General features: G+C 52.7%; 1 protein-coding gene across 2 annotated transcripts; it reads right to left on the bottom strand.

The window, feature by feature from the left end:
* Window positions 1–400: 400 nt before the first annotated feature.
* SCAMP2 (secretory carrier membrane protein 2) lies at window positions 401–22599 on the bottom strand. 2 transcript variants are annotated; one of them, XM_032342432.1, is made up of 10 exons: window positions 22414–22599; window positions 10481–10549; window positions 9972–10070; window positions 9296–9424; window positions 8095–8212; window positions 7421–7549; window positions 6564–6723; window positions 5408–5509; window positions 2186–2306; window positions 401–1981 (listed from the first exon to the last, which is right to left on the bottom strand). In XM_032342432.1, exons 1-10 carry the CDS (start codon window positions 22468–22470, stop codon window positions 1847–1849), a joined length of 1119 nt encoding a protein of 372 aa, XP_032198323.1. In that variant the 5' UTR covers window positions 22471–22599; the 3' UTR covers window positions 401–1846. The 2 variants fall into 2 exon arrangements, with proteins under 2 accessions (XP_032198323.1, XP_032198324.1); XM_032342433.1 differs by lacking the exon at window positions 9296–9424 and having other exon boundaries at window positions 22414–22597.
* Window positions 22600–24489: the final 1890 nt, after the last annotated feature.

Below are 24489 nucleotides of genomic sequence, written 5' to 3'. Positions count from 1 at the left end.
CCGGGTGCCACGCCACTGGAGATCACGTAGTGGGAGCACCGAGTCTCCCTGCGGTCCGAGGCCCGCAAGCGAGGTCGCTAGGAGGGGGTACGGGGAAATCCCACCCAGAGTTTATGGCTCACGTGAAGCAGAGTAGGTGTGCCGGGTAGGGGATAAGAGTCAAAGAGGCTCCCCAGGCTGCCCCTCGGGCTCAGAACCAGCGGCTCTAAAGCAGAGATACTGGGACAAGGTGCTTTTGGCTAAGTAGTGTCAAGAAGGCGCTTGGCCCCTACCAGACCAGCCAGGGCAGGGGGGCCAGATGTGGAATCTTTGAGTCTTCACACTAACCGCTGCAGCAACTCAGTGCAGGCTCTGTTGGCCACTCCCATCCTCCCAAGTCCACCAGACAGGAGGACCAGCATTGTCTGAAAATGTCTTGTTTTTATTTAAAGCACAAAAATTGAGACATAACATATACATTTGTACATGAAGAAAAAAATACCAGAAAGTGTACAAAACCTTGGTCACTGCCATGATCAGTGGCTCTGGGGCTGAGTGGGCGGGCAGTCTGCACACTGCCTGGGGTGAGCCCCAGGTCCCAGGCGCAGGCAGTTGGCCAGCTTTTTGAGAAGTCCCCTCAGACCACACATCCGCCCCTGTAGATGGCTTTTAGAGGACAGGGTGCAGGTTTTATCTGTGGACTCCCAGGTGCCCATCACACGGGACACACCTGAGGAATCCACAGGACCAGTGACAGGTGACCTAGGTTCCATGAGGCGAGGGGGGTACAGGGAAGCCCTCAGTAAAGTGGCTCATCAGTCCAGCATGAGGGATGCAGTTCTGGACTGATTCTTCTGCCCCCTCCCCCCGGAAGAGTCATACACACGAGATATTGCTAAGGGGAGAAGGCAGAGTGAGGAAGAATCTGAGGCCACGGCTAAGGGCCACTGTCCCTCAGGAGGAGAGGATATCGAAACAAGGCCAAACCACACCAGGATAGTCAGACTCCACCCCCCTAGACAACTGTCAAAGGTTGGGCCAAGAACTACTTGGGGTCAATGTCCTCCATCCCTCCCCATCCCCGAATCCCAGCCAACCCCACTGCACATTCAGTAAGTCAACAGAGGGGAGAGGGCAAGGGCTCAGAGAGGGCCCCAGAGGGCACACATGCCTCCCACACCAGGAAGGTGCAGGGGGCACTAAAGGGCTATAAATGTGGGAGAAACAGAAGGCAAGGAAGAGCCTGGGAGTGACCGTGTCACAGGCACTGGAAGCCCAGAGACCACCTCAGAGTGATCTGGGGAAAAGAGCTTTCCATCCACCTGGACTGCAGCTCATCTAAAGGGGGCCTGGGGAGACTACTCCCGCCTAGGCAGGAGAGAAAGGCAGGACTGTGGAAGCCAAAGGCTGGGCCTGTGCAGCCAGATGCAGGCCAGGCCTGGGGGAGGAGTGGAGTCCCGGACCCTGGCAGAAATAAAACTGCAGCTGGCATGGGCCCAGGTCAGCTGATGATCCCAACTGTGTACACCTATGTGATGTGTGTGGGTATGTGTGCGTGTGCACGCATGCATGTACCTGTGTAAGGGGAAGTGAACTACAGTCCCAGTGCTTTGAACCTACACCACCAGAGAAGGAAAGACAACTTTTTTTTTTCCTTTTTTCTCTTGTGTAAAAAAAAAGTCTCTGTCCCTCCCTTCCCTCCCCTCGGGCAGAACGGAGAGCTGGTAGCTAAGGAAGGAGGAAGGACTGTGCAAGACCCTCCCCAGGTCTGTGCTGGGCATAACCACTGTTTAAGGCACCCATGGAAAGTGCAGCTAGAAGGCAGGCGAGAGAAAAGGCTGGGGTAGAGGAAGGAGAGTCAGGAGGACTAGTTCCCCTGGAAGGCTCCTCGAGCAGCAGATGAGGCAGCACTGCGGAAGGTCCTGTTGCTGAAGATGCCCTGGGAAAACTCCTCCTGGGCCTGCTGGAAGCTAGCCCCCGTCCGGCGGTACAGGGAGTGCACCTGGGGAAAGAGGCTGCAGTGAGAAGTGCGCCCTGGGGACCTGCCTAACCTCCCACCCAGAAACTTGGTGAGGACAGTCACTGGACCTCCGGGGCCCAGAAGGGGGTAGCCCAACTGCCTCCAGGGATGGGCATCCCAGAGGCGAAGGCAGGAAAGAGCTGTCTGCTTCCTCCGGCTGCTGTTGGCCCAGCACCCACCACTCACCCGCTTCAGAAGGAAGAGTGAGAGCACAGCGCACAGGGTGAAGAAGCCAGCCACCACCATCATGATGATAGACACAGCCAAATGGTCTTGCTTCAGCGTAGACAGGGCTGCGATCCAACCACTGTGAAGGCGGGGAGGAGGAAGCCAGAGGGGACACAGTGAGAGGGGGCCCCAGAGGTCCCCTTGAGGGGCTCTTTAAGTGGCCGCTGTAGACTGACTGGCCACCACCAGGCACCTCCCTGTGGCACAGAGCCATGGGCCAGAAGCCCTTGGGCTGTGAGAGCCCAGGCCTCTGTGAAGGCTGACAGGCCCCATGCTGCCCTCAGACAGGAGTGGTCCAGCAGAGGGCCTTTTCCTGCCGCTCTAGGGGATATGGAAAGCCTGGCTGCTCACTCCCAAAGCCCACCCCCGGGAAGGAGGACCACTGGCCAACCCACTGCATTCATCCTGTCACCTCAGCAACTCCTGCCAGGACCCAGGGCAGCCCCTCTGCCTCCAGTCAGTCATGTCTCCTTCCCGAGCCCCAGTGTCCTTATCTGTAAGAGGGGATAGTCTCCCATTTCTGGACTACAAAGCCACAGTTCTCAAAACAGTGCTGTACTGGCACAAGGACATACAGATCAATGGAAAAGAACTGAGAGTCCAGAAACTGATACATCAACCATCAACTGATTTATTTTTTTTTTAATTTTTATTATCTTTTTATAGATTTTATTTATTTGACAGAGGGAAAGGGGGAAGCAGGCTCCCTGCTAAGCAAGGAGCCGGATGGGGGCCTCAATCCCTAGACCCTGGGATCATGAGCTGAACCAAAGGCAGAGGCTTAATCCACTGAGCCACCCAGGCGCCCCCATCAACTGATTTCTGACAAGGGTGCCAAGACACCGGTCTTTTCAACAAATGGCGCTGGGCAGCCACACGCAAAACAATGAAGCTGGATCCTGACTTCAGCCAGGCACAAATCTAACTCAAGATGGATCAGAGACCTAATACGAGCTAAAGCCAGAATGCTTAGAAGAAAACCGTTCACTCTCCATGACTCTGGGTTTGGCCCTGGTTTTAGATATGACACCGAAAACATAAGCAACAAAAGAAAAAAACTGGAGACTTCATCAAAATTAAAACCTGTGCATCAAGTGACAGTATCACAGAATGAAAAAATAATATAAAGAAGGGGGGAAAATGCGTTAATCTGGTAAGTTAGTATCCAGAATATATAAAGAACTAGAAAACAAAATGGCAACCCAATTACCAGAGAAAGACCTGAACAGACATTTCAATGAAGAAACACAAATGGCCAAAAAGAAAATAAAAGATGGTCAACATCATTAGTTATTCAGGAAATGCCAATCAAAAACCACACTTGGGGTGCCTGGGTGGCTCAGTTGGTGACATACCAACTGAGTATGGTAGACATACGGGTTTTGGTCTCAGGGTTGTGGGTTCAGGCCCCATGCCAGGCTCCATGTTGGGTGTGGAGCCTACTTTAAAAAAAACAAACAAAAAAACCCACCACAGTGAGATACACCTCTAGGTTGAGAACACAAAAAAATAGAATAAGCACTGGTGAGGCTTCAGAAAAAAAAGAGCCCTCATATACTGCCAAAGGAAATGGTGCGGCCATATGAGAACCCTCCTACACTGTGGCTACCCCACCACAGACTTAACATGTGACCCAGCAATTCCACTCCGCATACCTACCCCGAAAGAACCCAAACCAGGTATTCAAAGGCTTGTACAAAGATGTACATAGCAGCACTGTTCACGACAGCAGAAAGGTGGAAACTACCCCAGGGTGTGTCCACTGATGAACGGACAAGCGGACGGAAGAGTACTTCGTAAAGAGGAGGGAAGTACTGAGCCATGTTACAGCGTGAGCCTTAAAAACATCACACTGAGTGAGGCCGGCGTAAAAAGCCCCATACTGTATGGTTCCATTTGACAAAATGTCCAGAGAAGGCAGATCCAGATAGAGAGAGCGAGCGAGCGAGCGCGCAGGCGCGAGAGCAAGAGAGCAGCTTCATGGCTGCCAGGGGCTCCGGGAAGGACGGAGCAGGATGTCTACTAAATACAGTCTCCTCTCAGGGTGATGCAAATGTCCTAGAACTAACTAGTGGATGGGGCCACCTAACACTGTGGACCTACTAAAAGCCACTGAATTTTTTACTTTGTGTTAAGGGGTCACTAAAATAAATTTTATGTTCTGTGTATTTTATACTTGGTAACAAGAAAGGGGGGTTCTATCCACTCAGCTGCGGGGTTCAGGAGGTGAGGTGGGGAGGCACTGGGAAGCCGGAGGCTGCCGAGCTTATGAGGGGGCAGGACGGGGGGCGGGGGGGGCGGGGCGCCCAGACCAGAACGCCAGCCTTCTGACTCCCGGCCTGGGAAGCAAAGAGCACTTACGGCACAGCCTGTCTTCTAGGATCTCACTGAGGGTAGTGAGTGATGACATTTTCAAAGAGAAAGGGACAAGCCCAGAAACAGCAGGGCGAGATGGATGAGGGGTGGTGGGAGGGCAGTGGGCACGCTCGGAGCACAAGGTGAGTCAGGCCCCTCCCTCTGGCCTGCATTTGCCAGCTCTGCTGGAGGGAAGGGACCAAAGTAGTGCAACCCTTCCAGGCTCAGGATCTCAGCCAAGCGGCTGCCTGACCTTTCTGTAATGTCCCCTGTGCACTGGGGCAGAAAGGAAAACATCAGCCGGCAGCTTTTCTTTTTGAGGCTAATTTTGAGCTGAGGACTCCAGCACCCAGGAAACTCAATCCAGCTCTGTGCTCAAAGCCAGTCCAGAAGAGGCTGGGGCTCCACCTTCTGACATTACAGGGTCTCTGGACAAAGTCACAGCACCAAGTCCACAAAAGACCAGGGCCTCTCTTGGCAGCTACCTGAACCCAAGGGCTTGCCTGGGGCCTGTAGAATCAGCACCAGCCTCTGGGAGGGAACAGCCAGAGGAAAGGAAGAGGATGCAATTCTCCACAGGACGTAGTCCTGGTAGCCTAAGGGTTTAGGGCCAGTCCACCCACAACACCTCAGAAAGTGGTGAACAGGTGAGGCAGTGAGTGGTGACCCGGGAAGAATGGGAGGGGCAGAGGAGGACACCAGGCAGCCTGCCCCCCACCTTCCCGGCCAGAGTGGAGGATAGGTACTCTCGGAGGGCTCTGTGGGAGCGAGAAGTCAGGGCAAGGGATCCAAAGCATCACCCTCTCATGCTGCCCCAGGACTCACCTGTCCCCCAGGCCAGGGATGCCTACCAACTGGATGATATAGATCCCTATTTGACAAAAAAATATGAAGAAGAACACGAAGAAGCTGAAAGAGTTGTCGGACCTGTGGAGAGAAGGGGAAACCTAAGGTCATTAAGTGGGGCGGGGGGTTCACTCCTCAGTATTCCTCGCTTGGCATTAGGAGCCAGAAGGCAGGATGGGAGCGCAGACAGCTCCAGGGGACGAGCCACACTGGCCAGAGGACGAACCACACTGGCCAGAGGACACAAACAGCCACAGCCATAATCAGAAACAACTTGCCACTAACTGCTCTCCAGTTTAAGGGGTCAATGCTTGACCCCTTACTCAAAGAGCTAATAAAGTTGCTCCCCAGAGGATGACATAAAGAACTTAATGGTCCATTTTCTGGGGTATGTACCTGCATTTCATAAGAGACAAGGAAATCGATGCCAAAGATAGAAATACCCAATAATAAAACCATTGACCTGGGTCAAATAAAAAGGTATTTGGGGAACACAGAACTGTAGACCAAACCTCCATCCCCATGTCCTCAGGGGCTGGCGTACTGCCTGCAGAGTGCATGCAAGGGTTCAGCCACCGCCCGCCTCCTCTCCCTGGGGCCTGCTAGGTTCCCAAGCCTGAAAGCAGGAACTGGGAGGCACAATGCCACAAACGCTAGGGGGTCTATGAAGTAGATCTGCTTGAGCTCATGTATCTATTCTCCACCAGCCCATCTGCACTCAGCAGGCTCAAGAGTTACTGGGGAGGCAGGGGAGAGGCGGAAACAAGCTAGGAGCAATCAGCTATGCAGCCCTTATCAAAGTGGACTCCTTAAAGCCTCGGAAGGGAGCTGAAGAAGCCCTGCCCTCTTGCCAGTAATGCAGCAGACCGCAGGGGAGCAGGTGGGAGCCCAAGGACCCCTCTCTAGGTCTCCTGTGCCTAGTCTAAGGATGGTGCTCAGAGCAGACCCCTGATATAACATCTCAGGAAAATGGCTCCTGACCCCCGTCTGCTCGCACTGTGGATGAGAATGGGAAAGTGGATTCCCCCACCATCCTGTTCTGCTCCAAGACTGGGATGGGGCCCCTGGGCATAAGGCCCTTGGCCTGCTACCTGGGATGCTAGCCATACACTCCCCTTGCCCCAGCCCCACTCACCTGAAGGCCTTATAGATGGGTCGGTACCAACAAAGGAAGGCACAGGGGGTGAAGATGATAAACCACAGGATGGAAAGGCCGAAGTCCACTCCCTTGGAGCTGTCAACTAAGAACCAGGCCAGGCAAGCAAGCAGGTTCAGAAACAGAGTCACTGAATGCACTGGGGAGGGTGAGGAGAGAGAGAGAGACAGGCTGGTGCTGAGGGGACAGAAGGGCTCCCGGGCCCAGCAAACCAGCCCCAGAGAGGATGTGAGGTCCCTACAGTGAGGGCATCAGCAGAAACGCCAGTCCTTGGACTGCACCAAGGCAGGGTGAGCTCCCAAATCCTGGTTTTTCTGGGACAGCAAAACCAGGGACCAAACCAAGTTCCTAAAAGGTGAGGGTACAGCCCAAGCATATGAAGGAGGGCAGAGGGGGAAGGGAAGATGCAGACTCAAGGGCTGATCCCTGGGGAAGACGTCTTTCAGTGACTCTTGTCCCTGGCCCTAGTGGAGCTATAGGGGGTCTTATATCCACTCACATTCCTAGGAGCCAAGAGGCCTGTGGGGAGGGAAGCCTTTGCCAAAGGAGGGCCTTTCACGGGCAATGAGCCCCAGAGGAACTCTGCCGCCTCCCGCTAGTCCCACCCTACTCAATCTGTGGTGTGAACTGGGGTGAGTGGGCCTTTTCGGGGGGCTGCCCAGGACAGGGAGTAGACAGTGGAGGGCCAATGTGTGGGCAGAAGGCACCCCCCACCCTGACCCCAGCCCAGCCCTGAAGAAGGCTGGAGTCTGCAGTGAGGAGCAGCCAGAGCACAGACAGGGCTCTAGAGTTACACCCCACTTCCCCCTTGAGCTCAGAAGACGGCCCAGACTCACACATCCAGAGATAGTACAGCATCTTGCATATCCGCTGGTAGTCGGCAGGGATCTCCACTGAAAAATCCTGATAAAAACAGGGCTTGACAGGGCACCAGAAGGGCAGGGGTGGCCAGTTGTTCTCTCTCACTGTGGGCGAACAAGCAATACAGTCAGGCTTGGCCTCTGTAGCAGCATGTGGGGTGCACACTCCTGGAGTTTATGGGCCAAACCAGGGCTCCCAGAAGGGGCCAACAAGTGGGAGTCAGAGTCACTATGGATAGGGAGTGGATGGGCAAAGTGGCATGGGGCACGAATATCCACAAGCCACTCCAAGATAATGGATCCCAAATGTACTGGGAAACAAGAGGGCCCAAGTCATTACTTTTACAAACAACCAGCCCATAAACACAAGGGGTCATCATCCCGGAGATGAGGGGGAGTCACACACAGGACCAGTGCCCTACTCTAGCAAAACCCTCCAGAGCTGGGAAGGAGCACAGAAACAACCTATAGTTTGAGGACCACACTGCAGGTCTCCTGGCCTCCACCTCGCTGCCCTTCCAGGCACTGGCACCAGCGCCGCTGAGATGATCTAGAGCCCAAGAGAGCTCCAGGGCTGCCCTGGCCCAAGCAGGCTCAGGGAAGGCTCCTGCGTCAGGCATGCTGGCCCAGAGGCTGGCAGCCTCCCTTACCGTGTAAGTTGGCCACTGTGTTCTGCAGCTCCCGCTCCTTGCGCTCCAGTTCGGCTGCTTTCCTGTCCAGTTCTTCCTGCTGCCGGAGCAGGCTTGCCTGTGCTGCGGAGGCCACAGCCTGGGGGACACAGAGGGTGGGGGCAGCCGGACACAGGAGACAGAGGGACAGCATCAGCCTGAGCTGAAGATGGGAGGGCCTTGCCCCAGGCAGGGAGAGCCAATTCCAGCCCCATGGTGTCTTGGGTACCAGAGACCACCAGAGAGATGCCAAGGCCACCTACTGCCTCAACACCTCTGTCCTCTTAGGTGTTAACCAGCCTTAGGCAGGGCTCGTCTCCCCTTCTTCCCTGAGCTTGAGATTAGAGAACTACCCCCCATTCTAGAATCCAGGCACAGTTCAATTACAGTGACCTTTGGGGTAACTAGCAAAGGGAAAATGGCCTCATAAGAGACTAACCTGTACAGAAACCTGAAGAGCCACACCTCACCTGAAGAGCCTGGAGGGTGTGTGTGTGAAGGGGACACACTGCTGCCAGCAGTGAGTGCAGCGGGGAGGCACTGGAGGGCAGACCAAAGTGCACCTAGGGCCTCAGGGATTTTACCACCACCCCACCCCACCCCCAGGAGCAGCCCCCTGATGTCCACCTGAACTGCGACCGGTACACCCCAGGCCAGCGCCCTCAGCTGGGCCCTGTTCTGTCCGGTGACATGCACAGTCCAAGCTTTATCCCCTGTCCAGGAAGAGCAAGGCCTCCCAGAGAGGCATCTAGGGAGCTTCACGTGAGGCATTCCAGTGCAGGGTCCTGGGCCCCGCTCCTAACAGGCGCTACAGCCACAGGCGCCTGGCTCCTCCTGAAGTCTACAGTCCTTAGGCAGCGGATCTCAAACCAGTCACCTTGAGAAATGACCAGCCAGGTGTTATGTGTACATACGTACGTGTGTGTGCGTGTGTACTCATACCCACACTCGCTCTCTCGCTCTCTCCAAAAAGAGTTCTCCGAAGAACTGAGGCTGCCTTCGGAGGTAAGTTTCAGGCCCCGGGGGCAAAAGCAGGACCAGAACTGACCACGCTGGACCCTGCTGAGGGTCTTGGCCCCCCCTCCCAAGTCCAGTCAGATGGTGGGAGCAGCTTGGGGCCCATGAGAGTCCAAAACCCAGCTCAGGCCTTGCCCTCACTCAGGCTCATCTACACTTTGCCTACCTTCGGAAGCTTTCGCGTGTAGCTGTCTCTGAGAATACTAGCTCCTCCTAGCAGCATCTGCCTCTCTGAGAGCTCCCTCACTGCCAGGAGTCTGGTAGGCAGGAACTCGCTGGCCTGTCTAAGCAGGAGCTGCAACACACACTCCACTGAGGGCCACGGCCACCAGGGGTAGAGGGGATGGGGGGCAGGGGGACAGGGTAGTGAGGTGATGGCAGAGAGGGTCAGGCATGAGGCAGACCAGAGCCCCAGCATTTGGTGAAGGGACAAAGGGCAATAGGAAGGAAGACAGGAATGAAAGAGGTGAAAAAAAGAAAAGCGAGAGTGCGAGAAAGAGAGAGATTCTGGGCCCCGAGTAAGAGAGGACAAACCAAAGGCTCCAGGAGGATCTGGAATGGCAAAACAGGGGCAAATGCTCTTGCTCAAGACACTGAGGACTCCAGCTTGGTAAGCAGAGCTTAGTTTCTGGTGGTAGTAGTGGGGCGGGGTGAGGATCGAGCCTGGCTGAGCAGACCCTCCACGTGCAAAAGACTAGCTCCAAGGTCAAGAGGGCCCTTGAAGGGTAGCTGGGAATGAAGGCCCTCGGTCCATCCCCTCCCCCAATCTCAGGGCTCAGCTACTGGTCTGGGGGCTTCCCTTTTTGGAAAGGAGAGGCTAAAAGGATCTTTGTTAACAGTACCTGGGGGGTTGGCTGGGTTGGTTCCACTGAAGGCTGGAGAACCGCCGGCTGCGAGGGCCCAGGGAGCTGTGTGACAGGAACAGTTGTCGCTGCATTTGTCTGCACGGGACACACCAAAGGAGGCAGGTGAGTGGTTGCACCGGTCAGCCTGCCAGTGAGGGGCACTGCCCCGAGGGCAGGCCTGGGCCTACCTTTGCGACTTCCTGGCCAACAATTGAGCCTCAGGCGCTGGGCAGTGTGGTACTTCACCCAGCACCTCTGGTCTCTTGCTGGAGCCCCAGCTCCCCAGCACAGTCCTGCTCTCTTCAGGGAAGGGCCCAGATACAGATCCCAAGGGAGGAACTGGTGACTTCTTCACCCTTCCCCCTACCCCATGTCCATGTTAGGGCTATCCCTTTGAGGATGGAAGTTTCTCAGAGCTGTTTCTGCCTCTGCCAAGGCTTCTTGCCCCAGAAACCTAGCACCAGCCAGAGGGCCCAGGGACTCAGAAAGAGGGCATGATCACCAACCTCTGAGAAGGGGTTGAATTCCGCCAGACCACCCTGTGGAGCACTGGTCAGCTGGGTCACAGAGGGATCCTGGGAAGGTAACAAAAAACAGCCGTGAGACACCAGGGAGAAGAGAGAACCTTGATGAAGGGGAGGGACATAACAGTCCCTTGGCCCCTCCCAGGGATACCTGGCTGGAGGGACACTGCTGAGGCCCTTCCTGGTGCCCTGAAAAGCCTCTCGGGAAGGCTTCTGTGCCTGGCCCCTGCCACACCGGAGCTGTGATCTCTTCTCCTGGAAAAGGACAAGTTCAGCCCCAATGACTTCCCAGGAGAGACCCAGAACAAGGTTCCCACTATGAGACCTCGGAATAGATACCACCCATGTCCTTGTTAGTGTCCTTTCCAGATTCAAAATGGTTCACAGCATTTACCTCCAGGGACTGGGAGTGTGGGGGGCCATGGGGGGGTGGTGTAGAGAATTATTTTTTACTTCATAACCTTTCTCTACTGTTGTATTTATTATTTTACAGGAAGCACTTATTCCTCTCCATTTTTAAAGGACAGTTTAAGGTTCTGGAACAAAAACGTGCTGCTGGCTGCCAGTGCTGGGGTTTTATTAAATCAAGCACACTTGCTAGGAATAGAGAGGCATGAAGGGCTCAGATGAAAAGCCGGGAAAATGTTTTGGGGTTTTTTTTCTGGATTCTTTTCAAAAAATCCAAAAATGTCCTCAGAACACAGGCTTTTCTTGAGTTTTCCTTCCTGAGTCTTCCCTTCCCCATCTGACCTCTGCCAAGGCCAGCCCTCTGGCCTAGGGCCTGCAAAGCACTCCCTGTCATCTCCTTCTCCCCAGCAGGCCGCTGCTGGCCCAAGGTCAACAGGCAGTGGCCTCATCCTGCCCCCTCTGCACCCTTTATCATCCATCCCTTCCCCTCCCCCTTCCCCATATGTAATAGGTACCGGGCTTACAACTCCACAGCTGTAAAGGATGGGCTCAGGGCCACTGGACTCTGCCAAGTTCCCGGTTACAAGGCCTCCCCTGGCCTGCCTCTGTGTATCTAACCCTCCCAACCCCCAACCCTCACTACAGTCCACATGCTCCCGTTCTGCTGGCCCAGCTTCACCTCCACTAAATGGATTCTCAAACACGGTATTCACATGAGACAGACCTTCAGAGGACAATCCCCTTACATGTCAGATGTGGAAACAGACCCTCACCATGGCACTGTACTTGTCTTAAGTCTCAGAATGGCTGGCTCCCTATTCTGTACATTCACAAAACCAAGGGTCAGCTGTGAGTGTTCTTTCTGATGTTTTTCACACACACCAATTTTCGTCTTCCCACCTGGGCCTCCGATTCCTGACCGGTGAGACTGGCTGGCTGGCCCCTGGGCCTAGCCCAGAGCTGGGCATGCAGCTCCAACTCCCTTCTTCTCTCTGGATACCTCATCTCTCTGTACCCCACCCAATTTCCTCTGCGGAGAGGCCACCTGGCTATGTGCTCTCTGCTGGCCACCATCCCCATCTAGTGGCCCCTGAAACTTAGGACAAAATGACAAGGTGAGGTTCAGAAGGCCAGCTGAGCTGGAGGAACTGGCCTTGAGGTTATTCACTGGATGAAAGACTAGCAGATTTCTCCCAGAATCACTGGGCTGGCTTCTTGCAAGAAAGATTTGGGGCTCGGGCTCTGTTCCCCTTTTCGACTCAGCAAAGCACCAAGCCACAGCAGACTGTGTGAGCTGAAGTCACTGAAATCAGATCCACCATCCAGGGAACTGGTTACCTGAGTCTGTGTCACAGGACAGAGGACAGAGAGGTGGCTCTGGTAGCACTTTTGGGTGCTGGCCCACATGTCTGCCTGAGGCGCATACGTCTTAACAGGCAACCTCCAGACCATGAAGAGAGGTCACTTCCTTTACCAAGGTCAGCCAGAAGAGGATTCTGGGGGTTGGTGAGCTGACTACTCTGCTTATAGTGAGCTCTCTCCTTTTCTCTAAAATCTTCAGCACTCGGTTCTGGACCCCTCACCAGACTCACCACAAATACTGTCTCGGCTAGCAGGCCGTAAACCTCTGTGGCCAAATGCCTCTGTGTCTAGTTCAAACTTCCAGCTCCTAGTGTTTGGTGAAGGGCCTGATGTGAAGCAGAAGCTCATGGGATCTTGAAGCTGATGTTTGAAAGGACCTGCTGCGTGCTCTTCTCCACTTTCTCTGGGGAGGTACTGCCCAAAAGCTAGGGGGCGCCCGTGCCACTGCAGCCTGCAGCAGCCCCAGGGCCCAGGAGCACCCTGCCTCAGAAGAGGGGCCTAGAACACTCGGGCAGGCCTGGGCTCCTTCTGAAAGATGAGAAGCTTAGGCCTGGTGGGAGAGGAAGGGAGCTGACATTTACTGGGGATCTACTATGTGCCAGGATTACACAGTGATGCTAGAGTGAAGTTCTAGTCACCTCAGAACAGGTCACGTTTTCAAGCCATCAGATATGAAGGTTCTACCAGCCTTCTTCAACCTGATTCCTTGGAAGAATTATGGCCCAACGCCCTAAGGCAGTCACTGTCTGCAACGAGTTGCCTTCTCCCCCGTGCATCTACAATAGATCTGGTTCTAATCCATCCTTGAGAGAATGGAGAAAACCCTCACTTCAACCAGCTTCCGTGCTCTGCAGCTCAGCTGAGCAGCCCTGGCCAAGAAAAGCTATACCCCCCCATCCCCAACTTCAACATCATGACCACCCTGCAAGGAATGATTCTCTTTAGTTTGAGGCTGGAGCAAGCCCCAGCTCACAAAGGGGAAGTAGGTTTGTCCAAGATCACAGGGATAGTGGCTGAGTGGATCCTGAATTTGTCTATCTTCAGGGACACAGTGGCAAGCCTGAGAGGGGAAGGCTTGTTCAGCAGTGCACCCCCAAAGCCTGTTGCAGTTGACAAACAGAAGGTGCTCCATGTGTGACTGAATGAAGGAACCCTGCTCCTGAGGAACAAAGATGGGGCAGAACCAGGACAATGGTTTCTGTTCGGTTTTTTATTCCTGGACTTCAGGAAGTCCTTGGGGGATACTCATGGCAGGAGACATGCAGAGTCTTGCTCAAAAGACCACACTGGCTGGTCTGAATGAAGACCCTTGGCTTCTACTCCGAACCACAAATAGGAAGTCCACAGCAGCTACGTCCTTTCCTATTCACCAAACGTCAGCTGACTTGTAAGTGGGTCAAGTAGTTATTTCAAGAGATGGCAAGAGCTGAGTTTCACCTATAGAGAGGTAACCCAAAACCCATTTGGTACACAAAGGACTCAAACTGCCTGATGCCCTTTGCCGAATCTGTAACAAAGAAAACACGCCTGCACTCAGTTCTTTCCATTCGGGGAACAGCCCGGGTGTGAGGGACACACCAAGACAAAGAGGGTGCGTTGCCCTCCCAGAGCCAATGATCAATGATCCTAGCAGAGACGTGTGCACAGCACAAGAGCCCAGGGCAGAGTGAAGGAGGGAGGAGAGGAGAAGGGAGGACCCCGGAGGGGAAGAGAGGCCCACCACCACTGGAGAAGGGGAACCCTTCGTGGAGATGCAGTGTCAGGGAACAAAGGGAAAAGAGGCGGGCAGGCAGGCAGGCTGGAGCTCAGCCGAGAAGGGCCGGGGAAAAACATACTTGTTTCCAGTCTGGCAGTCACTTTCCATGTCACAGGTCCTGGCTGCGCTTGAGCTGTGACTTTGCCATCCTACACTCCACCCAAGCTCCCTGTGTGGGATTTATTTCAGGCTCCAAATAAACACATTAAATAAACACTTCATGAATAACAACAACAACAAAATACTCAGCCATTCTCTCTGAGAGGCAGTTACCAAGACTTTGGAACCTCAGTGAAATCCTATTTGCTTTGGAGACAAGGCTGTGTGTCATATGACAAAAAAGGGCAATCGTCCCCAGACTGGCTGGCTGGGTCCCAAGTAAAAAGAGCGACAGTGAACCTTGGTACTCTCTTACCTGAGAACCCATCCTGGGGAAAGAGGATAAAAATACATAAAAATCTGGATCTGCAAAGATGTTTATTGCACCAGTATTCCCCAGGAGGGAAAAAATCAGAGGCACCTCGGTGGCTCAGTTGGTTGAGCATTTGATTTTGGTTTCCACTCAGGTCATGATCTCAGGGTGGTGAGATGGAGCCCTGCGTCGGGTTCTGCGCTCAGCAAGGAGTCTGCTTGAGATTCTGTCTCTCCCTTTCCCTCTGCCTCTCCCCCAACTCACTCTCACTCTCTCTCTCTCTAAGAAATAAATTACCAAAAAAAATAGGGCACTTGGGTGGCTCAGTGGGTTAAGCCACTGCCTTCCGCTCAGGTCATGATCTCAGGGTCCTGGGATCAAGTCCCGCATCGGGCTCTCTGCTCAGCAGGGAGCCTGTTTCCTCCTCTCTCTCTCTCTGCCTGCCTCTCTGCCTACTTGTGATCTCTCTCCGTCAAATAAATAAATATAATCTTTTAAAAAAAAAAATTACCAAAAAAATAAATAAATAAAATTTTTTAAAAACCCAGAATCAACTTAAATATCCAATGACAGTGAGCAAAGAATGTTTTGGTACACACCCCCCCTGATGGTCTAAACAACCGTTAAAAATCATAGCTACGGACACAGGGCAGCAACACAGAAAAGTGCTTTGTTATATGAATCCCAAATAACAATTTTGTCAAAAGCGCTCATATGAAGAGACTGGCAGGAAAATGCATCAAAATAGCAATGGTTTCAAAAGGCAAGAAATTGCAATGATCTATTTTGTCTTCCAAATTTTCCATGTGATTACATTATTTTTCCCTTCAAAGCACATGTACCCACGCATTTTTAAAAAGAGCCTGAGGACCCACCAAATGAGCAAGGTGCAGGCACGGCCTCTCTCTCCTGCAGCCCAGGAAAGTGAGGCTAAAACACCGGCTGGGCTCCCAAGGCCCTCCTGGCCCTGGCGCCTGCGCCCCGGGCAGGGCCTGTCTGCTGTCACACTGACCACCTCTGCCCCCTCCTTCCACCTTTGTCTCCTCCCTACGCAAACCATCCCACACCAAGCACAGGGCTAGGATGCTGGAAAAAAGCCTTGGTTCCTGTCCTCAAGAAGCAGACAGTGCAGAGAACCAGTAGGCAGGAGGGGAAGTGTGGCAGGAGGCACCCTGGAAGCAGGCAAGGCCAGGCACCTTCACGGGGGAAGAAGGGACTAAGTGCTTGGGGAGGCAGGGAAGGCAGTATACTCAGGCGCTGCCTGAGCTGGATCTTGAGTGATGACAGACGTGTAGCAAGCATGGAGGAGGGAGGAAAGAGCAGCATTTGCAAAGGCACAGCAGCGCTACAGGATGTGGGGCAACCCAGTCGGGGGGCTGCCAGAATTCACCCAAGGCAGGACCAAGGACATTGAAGTTTACTGAAAACCCTGCAAGGGAGCAGCCGGCAGGACAGCAAAGGAGAGACAGTCTGCCACGAGGCAGGGCAGGGGAGAGGGGGCTGTCGGGAAGGGGAAGTGAGAAGGTATGAGAATGTATGGAATTTTCCTTTTTTGGTACCTGTGCCTGGGTGTAAGCAGCCTGTTTCGTCAGCCAGGGCTCAGGGATCTTCTGTGCTGGGTCACTTAACAAGCTTGTTTGCATTCAGCTATAGGGGTCACTGTGGGTCCTTTTACCTGACTACTCAGGTTTCCAGTGCTCAAGTCTGACGCTTAAAACCAGCTTCTAGGGGCGCCTGAGTGGCTCAGTTAAGCATCTGACTCTTGGTTTCGGCTCAGGTCATGATCTCGGGGTGGTGAGATCAAGATGAGGGTTGGGCTCTGTGCTTAATGGGGGATCTGCTTGAGATTCTCCCTCTCCTTCTGCCCCTACCCCTGCTCTAAAACAATCTTTAAAAAATAAAATAAATCGGGACACCTGGGTGGCTCAGGGTTTGATTAAAGCCTCTGCCTTCGGCTCGGGTCATGATCCCAGGGTCCTACGATGGAGCCCCACATCAGGCTCTTTGCTCAGCGGGGGGGCCTGCTTCCTCCTTTCTCTGCCTGTCTCTCTGCCTACTTGTGATCTCTGTCTATCAAATAAATAAATAAAATCTTTAGAAAAATAAAATAAAATAAATCATAATAAATAAAAAATAAAAGCAGCCTCTACACAGGAGAAGGCTCCGATCGCTGTGGACTGAAGAGTAGAGAGAGAGGAGCCAGGAATGCCAAGAAACCAGCCTGAAGCAGGGCTGCCAGAGTTTGGACTCGACCTGTGGGCAGTGCTGGACAACTGGAGACGGGTGTCTGCCACAGTGAGGACAGTGCAGTGAGCGGGGAGAGAGGCCTAGACGGGACCACAGTCCACAGGGGTGACAGAGAGAACTGGCATGACAGCTGGGAGTGGAGAAGGGGGGACAGACTCCAGACACCTTGCTTGGGGAGATGCCATGGGCTCTGCCACTCTCTGAGCCAGAAAGGGCAAAGGGAAGTTGAGGGACAGGGTGGCCAGCTTGGGTGACTGGTGAACAAGGGCAGTGATCACAGGGGAAGAAGAACAAGTTTTTCAGGAGTGGGTGTGTGGGAGCAGGGAGAGGCCCGGAGAAGATACCGAGCTGGTCTGGAGATACCTGTGGATGAGGTCTGCTTGACTGTCAGGCAACCTGCAGGCAAGATGTGGGAATACTGGTCTGAAACTCAGGAGGAGGGGAGGGCTAGAGTCCTGGATATGGTTGGTTTATCTGTTTTCTTGAACTCACAACAATCAAGAGTCTTGCTCTACCAGCTGAGCGAGCCCGGTGCCCCTAGAGCTGTAGACCTGGGATGGCGGGGACGCAGATGCTACTTGGAAACCAAAGTGGGAGAGGACAACACCCACCCCCCACCCCCAGTCCCCACCCGCCCAGTTATGACCTCAAGCATTCTAGCTGGCTGCTTCTTCCCAGCTCCTCCCAGGGTGCAGGCTGAAGACCCTGAGGGCAAAGCGGCCTCTGCCGGAACCGAAACTACCCCCTGAAGCAACAAGGGCTGTCTGAGCCACGAGACTCCACATATGACTGACTTGAAGACAATAAGTGATTTAACTATCAGACGACCTTTGTCCTAAACTTTCCTGAGATAAACCTGGAAGTCTTTCCTCCCCGCAACGCTTTGGAGATGTCTTTGAGATGCTAGCCCGCCATCTTCCGTCTCACCACTGCTCATCTCTCTGCCTCTGGATTTACTCAGGGGCAAGTGGCTGAACCTGCTTTGTTTGGGTCCCCGGGGCCACGTGGTCCTGCACCCCATGTGCCAGCTACAATGCAAGTGGAAGTACTTACTCAGAGAGTAAGTCAAGGACAGAACTCCAGGTTTCACAGCCTGCAAACAGGTGGAAGGTGGTGAGAGTCCCAGTGTTAAAGAGTCCAGGACAGAGAGAACAACCAGAGTGACTGGGCCAAGCAACTGAGTGTGCCTCAAGTAGCGGATGTGTCCAGGCCCACAGTGGGAGAAGTTGGGGGGGGGGGCGGGGACGTGACTGGGGCTGGGCAGCGACAGTATGTGGAAGCTTCGTTACCTGAAATAGGAACTACCTTCTCTTCCCATCCAGCCGGCTCTCTGCACCACGCCTATCCCTGTTTACCACAGGTCGCTACCTTTCCTCCTCAGATCCCTCACAGCTCCTTCCGTCAAGTCTTCACTGCCCTCATCATACCCAGCATTACCGTGAACAGATCAGAAGCTCTGGCAGGTCATGTGCTGCTCATTTACCTTGTCTCCTGCGCCGGCCCTTGGAGCGTCAGGAACTCAGTGATGTGCCTAAATGTGTCAGCATCTCAAGGGAGCACTGCTGGACAGGTCATGCCTTGCTAATGCACACTGCGCTCTTCTCTGAAAGAGTGGTGAGAACCCCTTGTTTGTCCTGGTTAAGTATTATCACTGCTCGGAACATGGGATTATCCTACTCCAAGTAGCCGCAAAGACAACAGAAGTGTGGGGCTCCAGTTCCGCTGTGTTTCCAGCCAGGCACTTTCTAGCACCCAGCCTGGCTCCAGGTGCCAGCCCGAGAGGCAGGGAGACGACTCCCACCCCCAACACCCCAGTCTGGCAGCTGTCTGGACTCCCACTGTCTGAACTTCACCGTTTTCAACTTTCTCGAGACAGTGCTCCTATTCCGCAGGAAAGTTCCTAATGGGCCCATCTGGTGGGTTTAAGAATCCCAGCAGTTACAGTCAAGCTGGAGCCCACCCTCTCTGGGAAGTGGCAAAGCCTCCATGTCTGAGCAGGGAGCTTAGTTCACGCACAAATCACGTTTCTGCCACCACTTTCTCCTCCCACAGGAGAGAAACGTTTTAAATCCTTGGGAAGCAGCCACACTGCTGAGATTATCTTTTAATTTCGAGGAGGCAAGTGTCAAAGTGATATTGTGTGATCTGGCAACGCACGACACTGAAAGGTTTTGTCTGTTCAAGTGCCGCCAGCCACTTTACTCCCCCTCCTCGAGATCAACGCCGTCTGCCTGAGGCAACGTGGCAGATGTGCCCAGGAGGAAAGTGGCCCTGGCACAGGCCTGGGTGACCTGCTTGCCAGCAGGCTGCTGAAAACTCCAACCGGTGCGCCAGTGCCCACCTCCAGCCCTCTCCTTCCCCACCCAACAAGCCCTTCCAGAGAGCTTTGGGGAGCAAACCAAGAGAGGGCGGAGCAGAGGCACCACAATAACAGGGGGGTGAGGGAGTGCTGGGGAGGTTGTGAAATCCGTAATCCTTGGCTTGCAGTTTCCTGCTTCCTCCTGGAAGTTTGGTAAAAACCTTTGCTGCGCTCTTGAGACAACTCTGTGCTCACAGCTCTTACTGAGCAGGGAGATTGCTAAGAATCCCAATTATAACTCTAGGCAAAGAAGCCTAGGCTTCTTTAAATTTAAAGGCACAGCGGAAGTTGCATGTTCTATTACAAGAGCAGGCAGAAAAAGGATTCCATGGCTGGATAACTTTGGGAAGTGGTGGGTCAGACAAAGTTAAGTAAATGTCGTTACTGTAAGATTGCTCAGAGCCTTTCACAAAATAACAAGCCTTGCCAATCTGCAACAAAAATGGAATACAGAGTGATTCCCAAATTTATTTGATTACATAACCCTGAGTAGCTTTCAGGACCAGTCTTACTCAGAAGCTATGCTGCTAAAAAGCACAGTATAATCTGTATTATTCCAGCCCCACACACTGTGGTGGGGGGAGGGATTTGTGTAGCTAACACTAATTAGTGAGTAGTAATTAAAACTCACTTAACTAGTACTAATCAACCCTACCAGTACTCTCATTTCAAGAATGGGGGCAGTTGGGGCACCTGGGTGGCTCAATTGTTGGGCATCTCCCTTAGGCTCAGGTCATGATCCCAGGGTCTTGAGATCGAGCCCCATATCAGGCTCCCGCCTCAACTGGGAGCCTGCTTCTCCCTCTCCCACTCCCCCTGCTTGTGTTCCCTCTCTCAATGAATCTCTCTCTGTCAAATAAACAAATAAATAAAATCTTAAAAAAAAAAAATAGGGGCAGTGATGATGAAGATACATTCTTTCCTTAGCAGGCCTAAATAACCCCAATGCAGTTTAAGACCAGTATGTGCTCCTTCCTGCAGTGAATTAGTTAGTAACTCTAGCATGCCCCGTCCTCACCGGGTTCCTGGTTTCCTCCTCTCTAGACTAAGGGGTTACAATAGATTTCTGAGGATGCCCTGACTCTTTAACAGTCCACCATGGACTCTGAACATTAAGCATACTTTCATGACCCACCATGGAGTGACAGAAAACATGACTCTGCTCTGAAAGCTAGCTAGGTGTGACAGTTGTGGAGCCTATCGCCACTCCCCTAACTCTCTCCTGAGCTCTGTGCTAACACCCTGGGTAAATGAAGCTGGGCTCACACCCAGTCACCCCAGGGCTACACCCTCCCAATGTCCCAGCCCTGGCAGTCAGGGAAGCAAACACTTCCATCACAAGGACGGGGACGGCGGCTCTCCAGGAGAGCTTGAAGGCCCCATGTCCAAAGCTCCTTCTCCCCATGGGGCTGTGTGCCAAGAGGAAAAACCCAGTCCAGCATAAGGAGGAGCAGAGTCACAGCCAGCCAGCTTCCGTCTTCCCACACAGGATCCCCCACCAGATGCTGCTCTTTACAGGACCACAGCTGCTTCCTGTCCTGCCATATCCTGGAGCTGCCTGACGGACAGACTGTCTCGCTTGAATGCAGAAGTTACTTCTACCACAATTTGCACAATCACTCCTGGGGCTGAAGATGTGGTTTAAGCCTAAGACTTTCAAGCTGCTATTAATACAGGGCAGCGCTCAGGCCAATTATCTCGTCCACTGCTACCGCTGGAGACAAATTCTCTGCATCTCCGGAGGACTGCCTCTCAGATTAGAAACAGACATTTTATTTCTTATTCTGACAGGAAAAAGGGAAAAAAAAAAGCCAACCATTACACAGAACGCATTCCAAGAGACCACTAGATCCTTACTAAAACTCAAAGTCCAGTGTTATAAAGCAGTTTTGTAATTAAATTAAACTCTTACCAGATGACACTGACAGAAAAAAAAGATGCAAATGTTTTTTTCTTTACTCAACTAATAGAGATGAAGCCATTACATAAGAGACAAGGTCCCTGCAAAGGTTCCATCAAGAAGCATTAAGCAGCAAGAGAAATGTTCAGGACATTACAAAGACCAAGCTACTAAAATTTGCCCTGAGGGCTCCCTTTGATTAAATACCTTGAGACCAAGAAAGAGGGATAGAATGTTGATCTGATAGTATACAATTATTCCCTGCTGGTCTCCTTTGTCTTTGCTCTGATCCTTAAAGGAATTCAAGGTGAGAAAACTCACTCAGAGAGTTGCAGGAGGACCCCTCTAAGTACTTCCCCGACACCTGCAGGAAACTTTGCAGCTGCCAGTGACCAGAATAAAATACAAGCATGACAAGTTAATGCGCCTGGTGACATCCTGACAGAGCAGAAACCTCGGGGCTCATAAATCACCAGTCAGCGCAATTAAGCTTCCCTAGAACTGGTTTTAAGCAGACATAAAATAAGAGGCACAGGAGATCTGGAGCTAACAAGCTTCACAGGCTCCAAAGCCCTTTACTGGGGAAAAAGAATACCCCTGCACCCTCAGCTCAAAGGCAGAAAGGTTTCAGCTTTAAGTAGGAAGACTTCTTCCGCGATCCTTTCCTCAAAAGATCAGGCCAGCTCAAAGGTCAACACATCTCAACTACCCTAACAACACACACAGGTCCATCAGATCGCACTTCTTGAGCTTCAAGACCCTCAGGCCCTCTCCACTCCCTAAACCTGGGCTCTCTCTCCTATCTAGCCAAATCCCAGTCCAAACTAGACCCGTGGCCAAGGTGTGGCATTCTTATCAAGTCCATATTTCAGTGTGCGTTGGCTACCCACCCTCTCCCAACCTTCCTTTCCTAGCGAATCTCAGTGGGTCTCCTACACCTCGTAGGCTAGTTTGGCTCCTCGGCGGAGGCTGGGGGAGGGGTAGAGGGGTGGGAGGAGAGCTGAACTTGGGATCTTCCCACATTCCTCCTTCCCAGCAGAGGCTTCCACCTCTCCATTACGTTGTTTTCACCTCCTTTCCTAACGTGACTCAAGGAAGATGTCTTCCCAAGACTGCGGGATGGGGTAGCCACACTTCCCCCTCAGTTGAAGTCGCTTCTCTCCCCGACACTGGGGGGTCTCCCTGACTGCGTCTGGTTCAGTTCCTTTCCCTAGCAGGGTCCAGCCAGAGGGGCGACACCCAGGGAGCTAGAGGGTCCCACCACTTCTCTCCAAGCTACAGCGCCCCGCCCCCTCCTCAGTTACACCTGCTACTAGTCCCGCCCCACAGACACTACGATAGGCCAGCCCTCAGAGCCCATTCTCCCATTGGGCAGACAGCCTGTCTCTTCTACGCCACGTCTCCCGGCTCCAGCGAAAGAGGCCCGAGCCGCGGCCTATGGCACTAGAGAGAATTGAGTTGGGGGCTCTACCTGGAAGGGGTTTACGTCCACTGGGTCTGCGAAAGGGTTGGTGTCGAAGGACGACATGGCGGTCGGGGGCTGACGAGCGAGCTCCGCCAACGCTTCTGCCTCCGGGCACCCAGACCCAGCGGCGCTCTCGGTGCAGACCCTCCACTTCCGGGAGCGAGGCAGCAGTCCTGGCGCAGGCGCGGCTCCCTCTGAGGGGGCGTGGCCCTTGACGTCACAAAGATCTGCCCCGCCCTCCCGTTCAGCCCACTACAGAGCGGCCGGTGGGCGTTCGGCTTCTATTTGCTCCGTACCTTCCATTGCTTTTTGTCGGAGCTCACTGGTGCTCCGCACTGGGGACGGCACCCAGGCTCGAGGGAGCGGGAGCCGGAGACGTTATCAGTAGCCTCTCCAACTTCCTCTTTCCAACTTCGTTTTGGAAAATTCCCAAGTAAACTGCTAAGTGGAGTCGGAAAGTTAAATCCTTAATTTCCCTCGAGGGCAAGTTTGGAAAGTCGCACTGGTCCAGACGAGAGACAAGTGTTGGCCCATTTCTGCGGGAGTGGGGAACGGAGTTCCTGACCCGAAAGGACTTTGCTGAGCTAGGCGAGGATTCTGGTGGTAGAGCCCAGCAGAGGGGTTCTTCTTGGAAGAACCGACCGTGCATCTGTCCCACACAGGTGCTGAGCCCTGATTTCTTTTTAGGTCTTGCCCTCTGCGGTCAAGTTTTATCGATTTAGTGATGAGGATCCCTGAGCCCAAGACTGTTTTAGGATCTCAGCTGGGATTTGAATCTGGACATCAAGCATTTGTTAAATGAATGAGGGATTTCAGCAATGGAGGAGATGCTCTCCACTACCCTTATTTCTTCACACTCTTCTGCTTCGTTCATTTGTGCTGCCACCGAATCCAGCCACTATCATTCCCTAACCAGCTCTGGTACAGGGCTGCTAATTGGTCTATTGTTTATGTTGTAACCAAAGATCGCTTTAAAGGGAACAAAATACTATAAAATATTATTATAACAATACCATTTATTTAAAATATTATTATAAAACATTATTATAAAAGTATTATTATAAAATAATATCATATTATTTTAAACATTACTGCTTAAAGTCCTTCAATTATTTTCCTTAAAGGCCCCAATTCTTGTATGGCCCTGTAGGACCCGCACCTATCCAGCCCTGCTAGTGGCTTTTCAGTTCCTCAAACTTACCTTGTTCCCTCCTACCTGGGAACCTTTGCCCATAAAGTTCCCTCTTCCTGCTATGCTTTTAGCCCATGCCCTCATCAACCCTAGTTAACCCCTACTTATCCTTTTATCCAAGCTCAGATGCCCCATCTTCAGGAGTGACCTCTCCACTCTATAGGTTAGATCACCTCCGCCCACCACAACAAATGCTTATATTACCTTGTAGTTTTGCTTCATAAGAGGTATTGCAAATTGTAAGTATATACTCGTATTAGTGGTTATCTGTTTATGTCTATCTCTCCCACTAGACTATAAACTCCACAAAGGCAGGAGTAGGGTCTATTTTGCTCACTGTTACATTTCTGGCACTAACATAGTACCAAAAACATGATAGGTAATGAGTAAATATTTACTGTTTACCTCACCCACTTTTCTTACCTTCCTCTTTCCTGTCTAAATCCCAACTTCTCCCAGAAGGCTCATATGGCTGGGGGAGTGGGGATGAGGAGAAGGAGAGGTATTCAAAGGTAGGAGGTATGTGAGATGTGCTGTTTGTAGGATTCTCGTATTTTCCATTTTATTATTCCTTAGTGTATGCTGAAGTTTCCTGTGAAGTGCAGGCTGATTTATCTGAGCCAGGGGACCCTAGAGGAGGGGGATGTCCACAGCCAGACAGAACATTACAGAGAAAACAGCACTCCTTCTTTCCGCTGGGCATGTAAGGTAGAGATTGTGCAAATTGGGGAAGGGGCAGAGGGAAGCACAATCAGGACTGTAGTCCCTTATTCCAGTTGTCTCAACTGGCTGCCCTCCTCCTGGGCTGCTGACTGAGGTCCAGATGTCAGGGCCTATTTCCAGAGGATTTAGCAACATTACTCCCCAAACAAGGCCCAGCCCAACCTTCA

Source organism: Mustela erminea, chromosome 5 (assembly GCF_009829155.1).
Source record: "Mustela erminea isolate mMusErm1 chromosome 5, mMusErm1.Pri, whole genome shotgun sequence".
In the NCBI taxonomy this organism is placed as follows: Eukaryota; Metazoa; Chordata; class Mammalia; order Carnivora; family Mustelidae; genus Mustela; species Mustela erminea.
The sequence above is the reverse complement of the archived record's forward strand: the minus strand, read 5'-3'. Positions and strand labels throughout refer to the sequence as shown.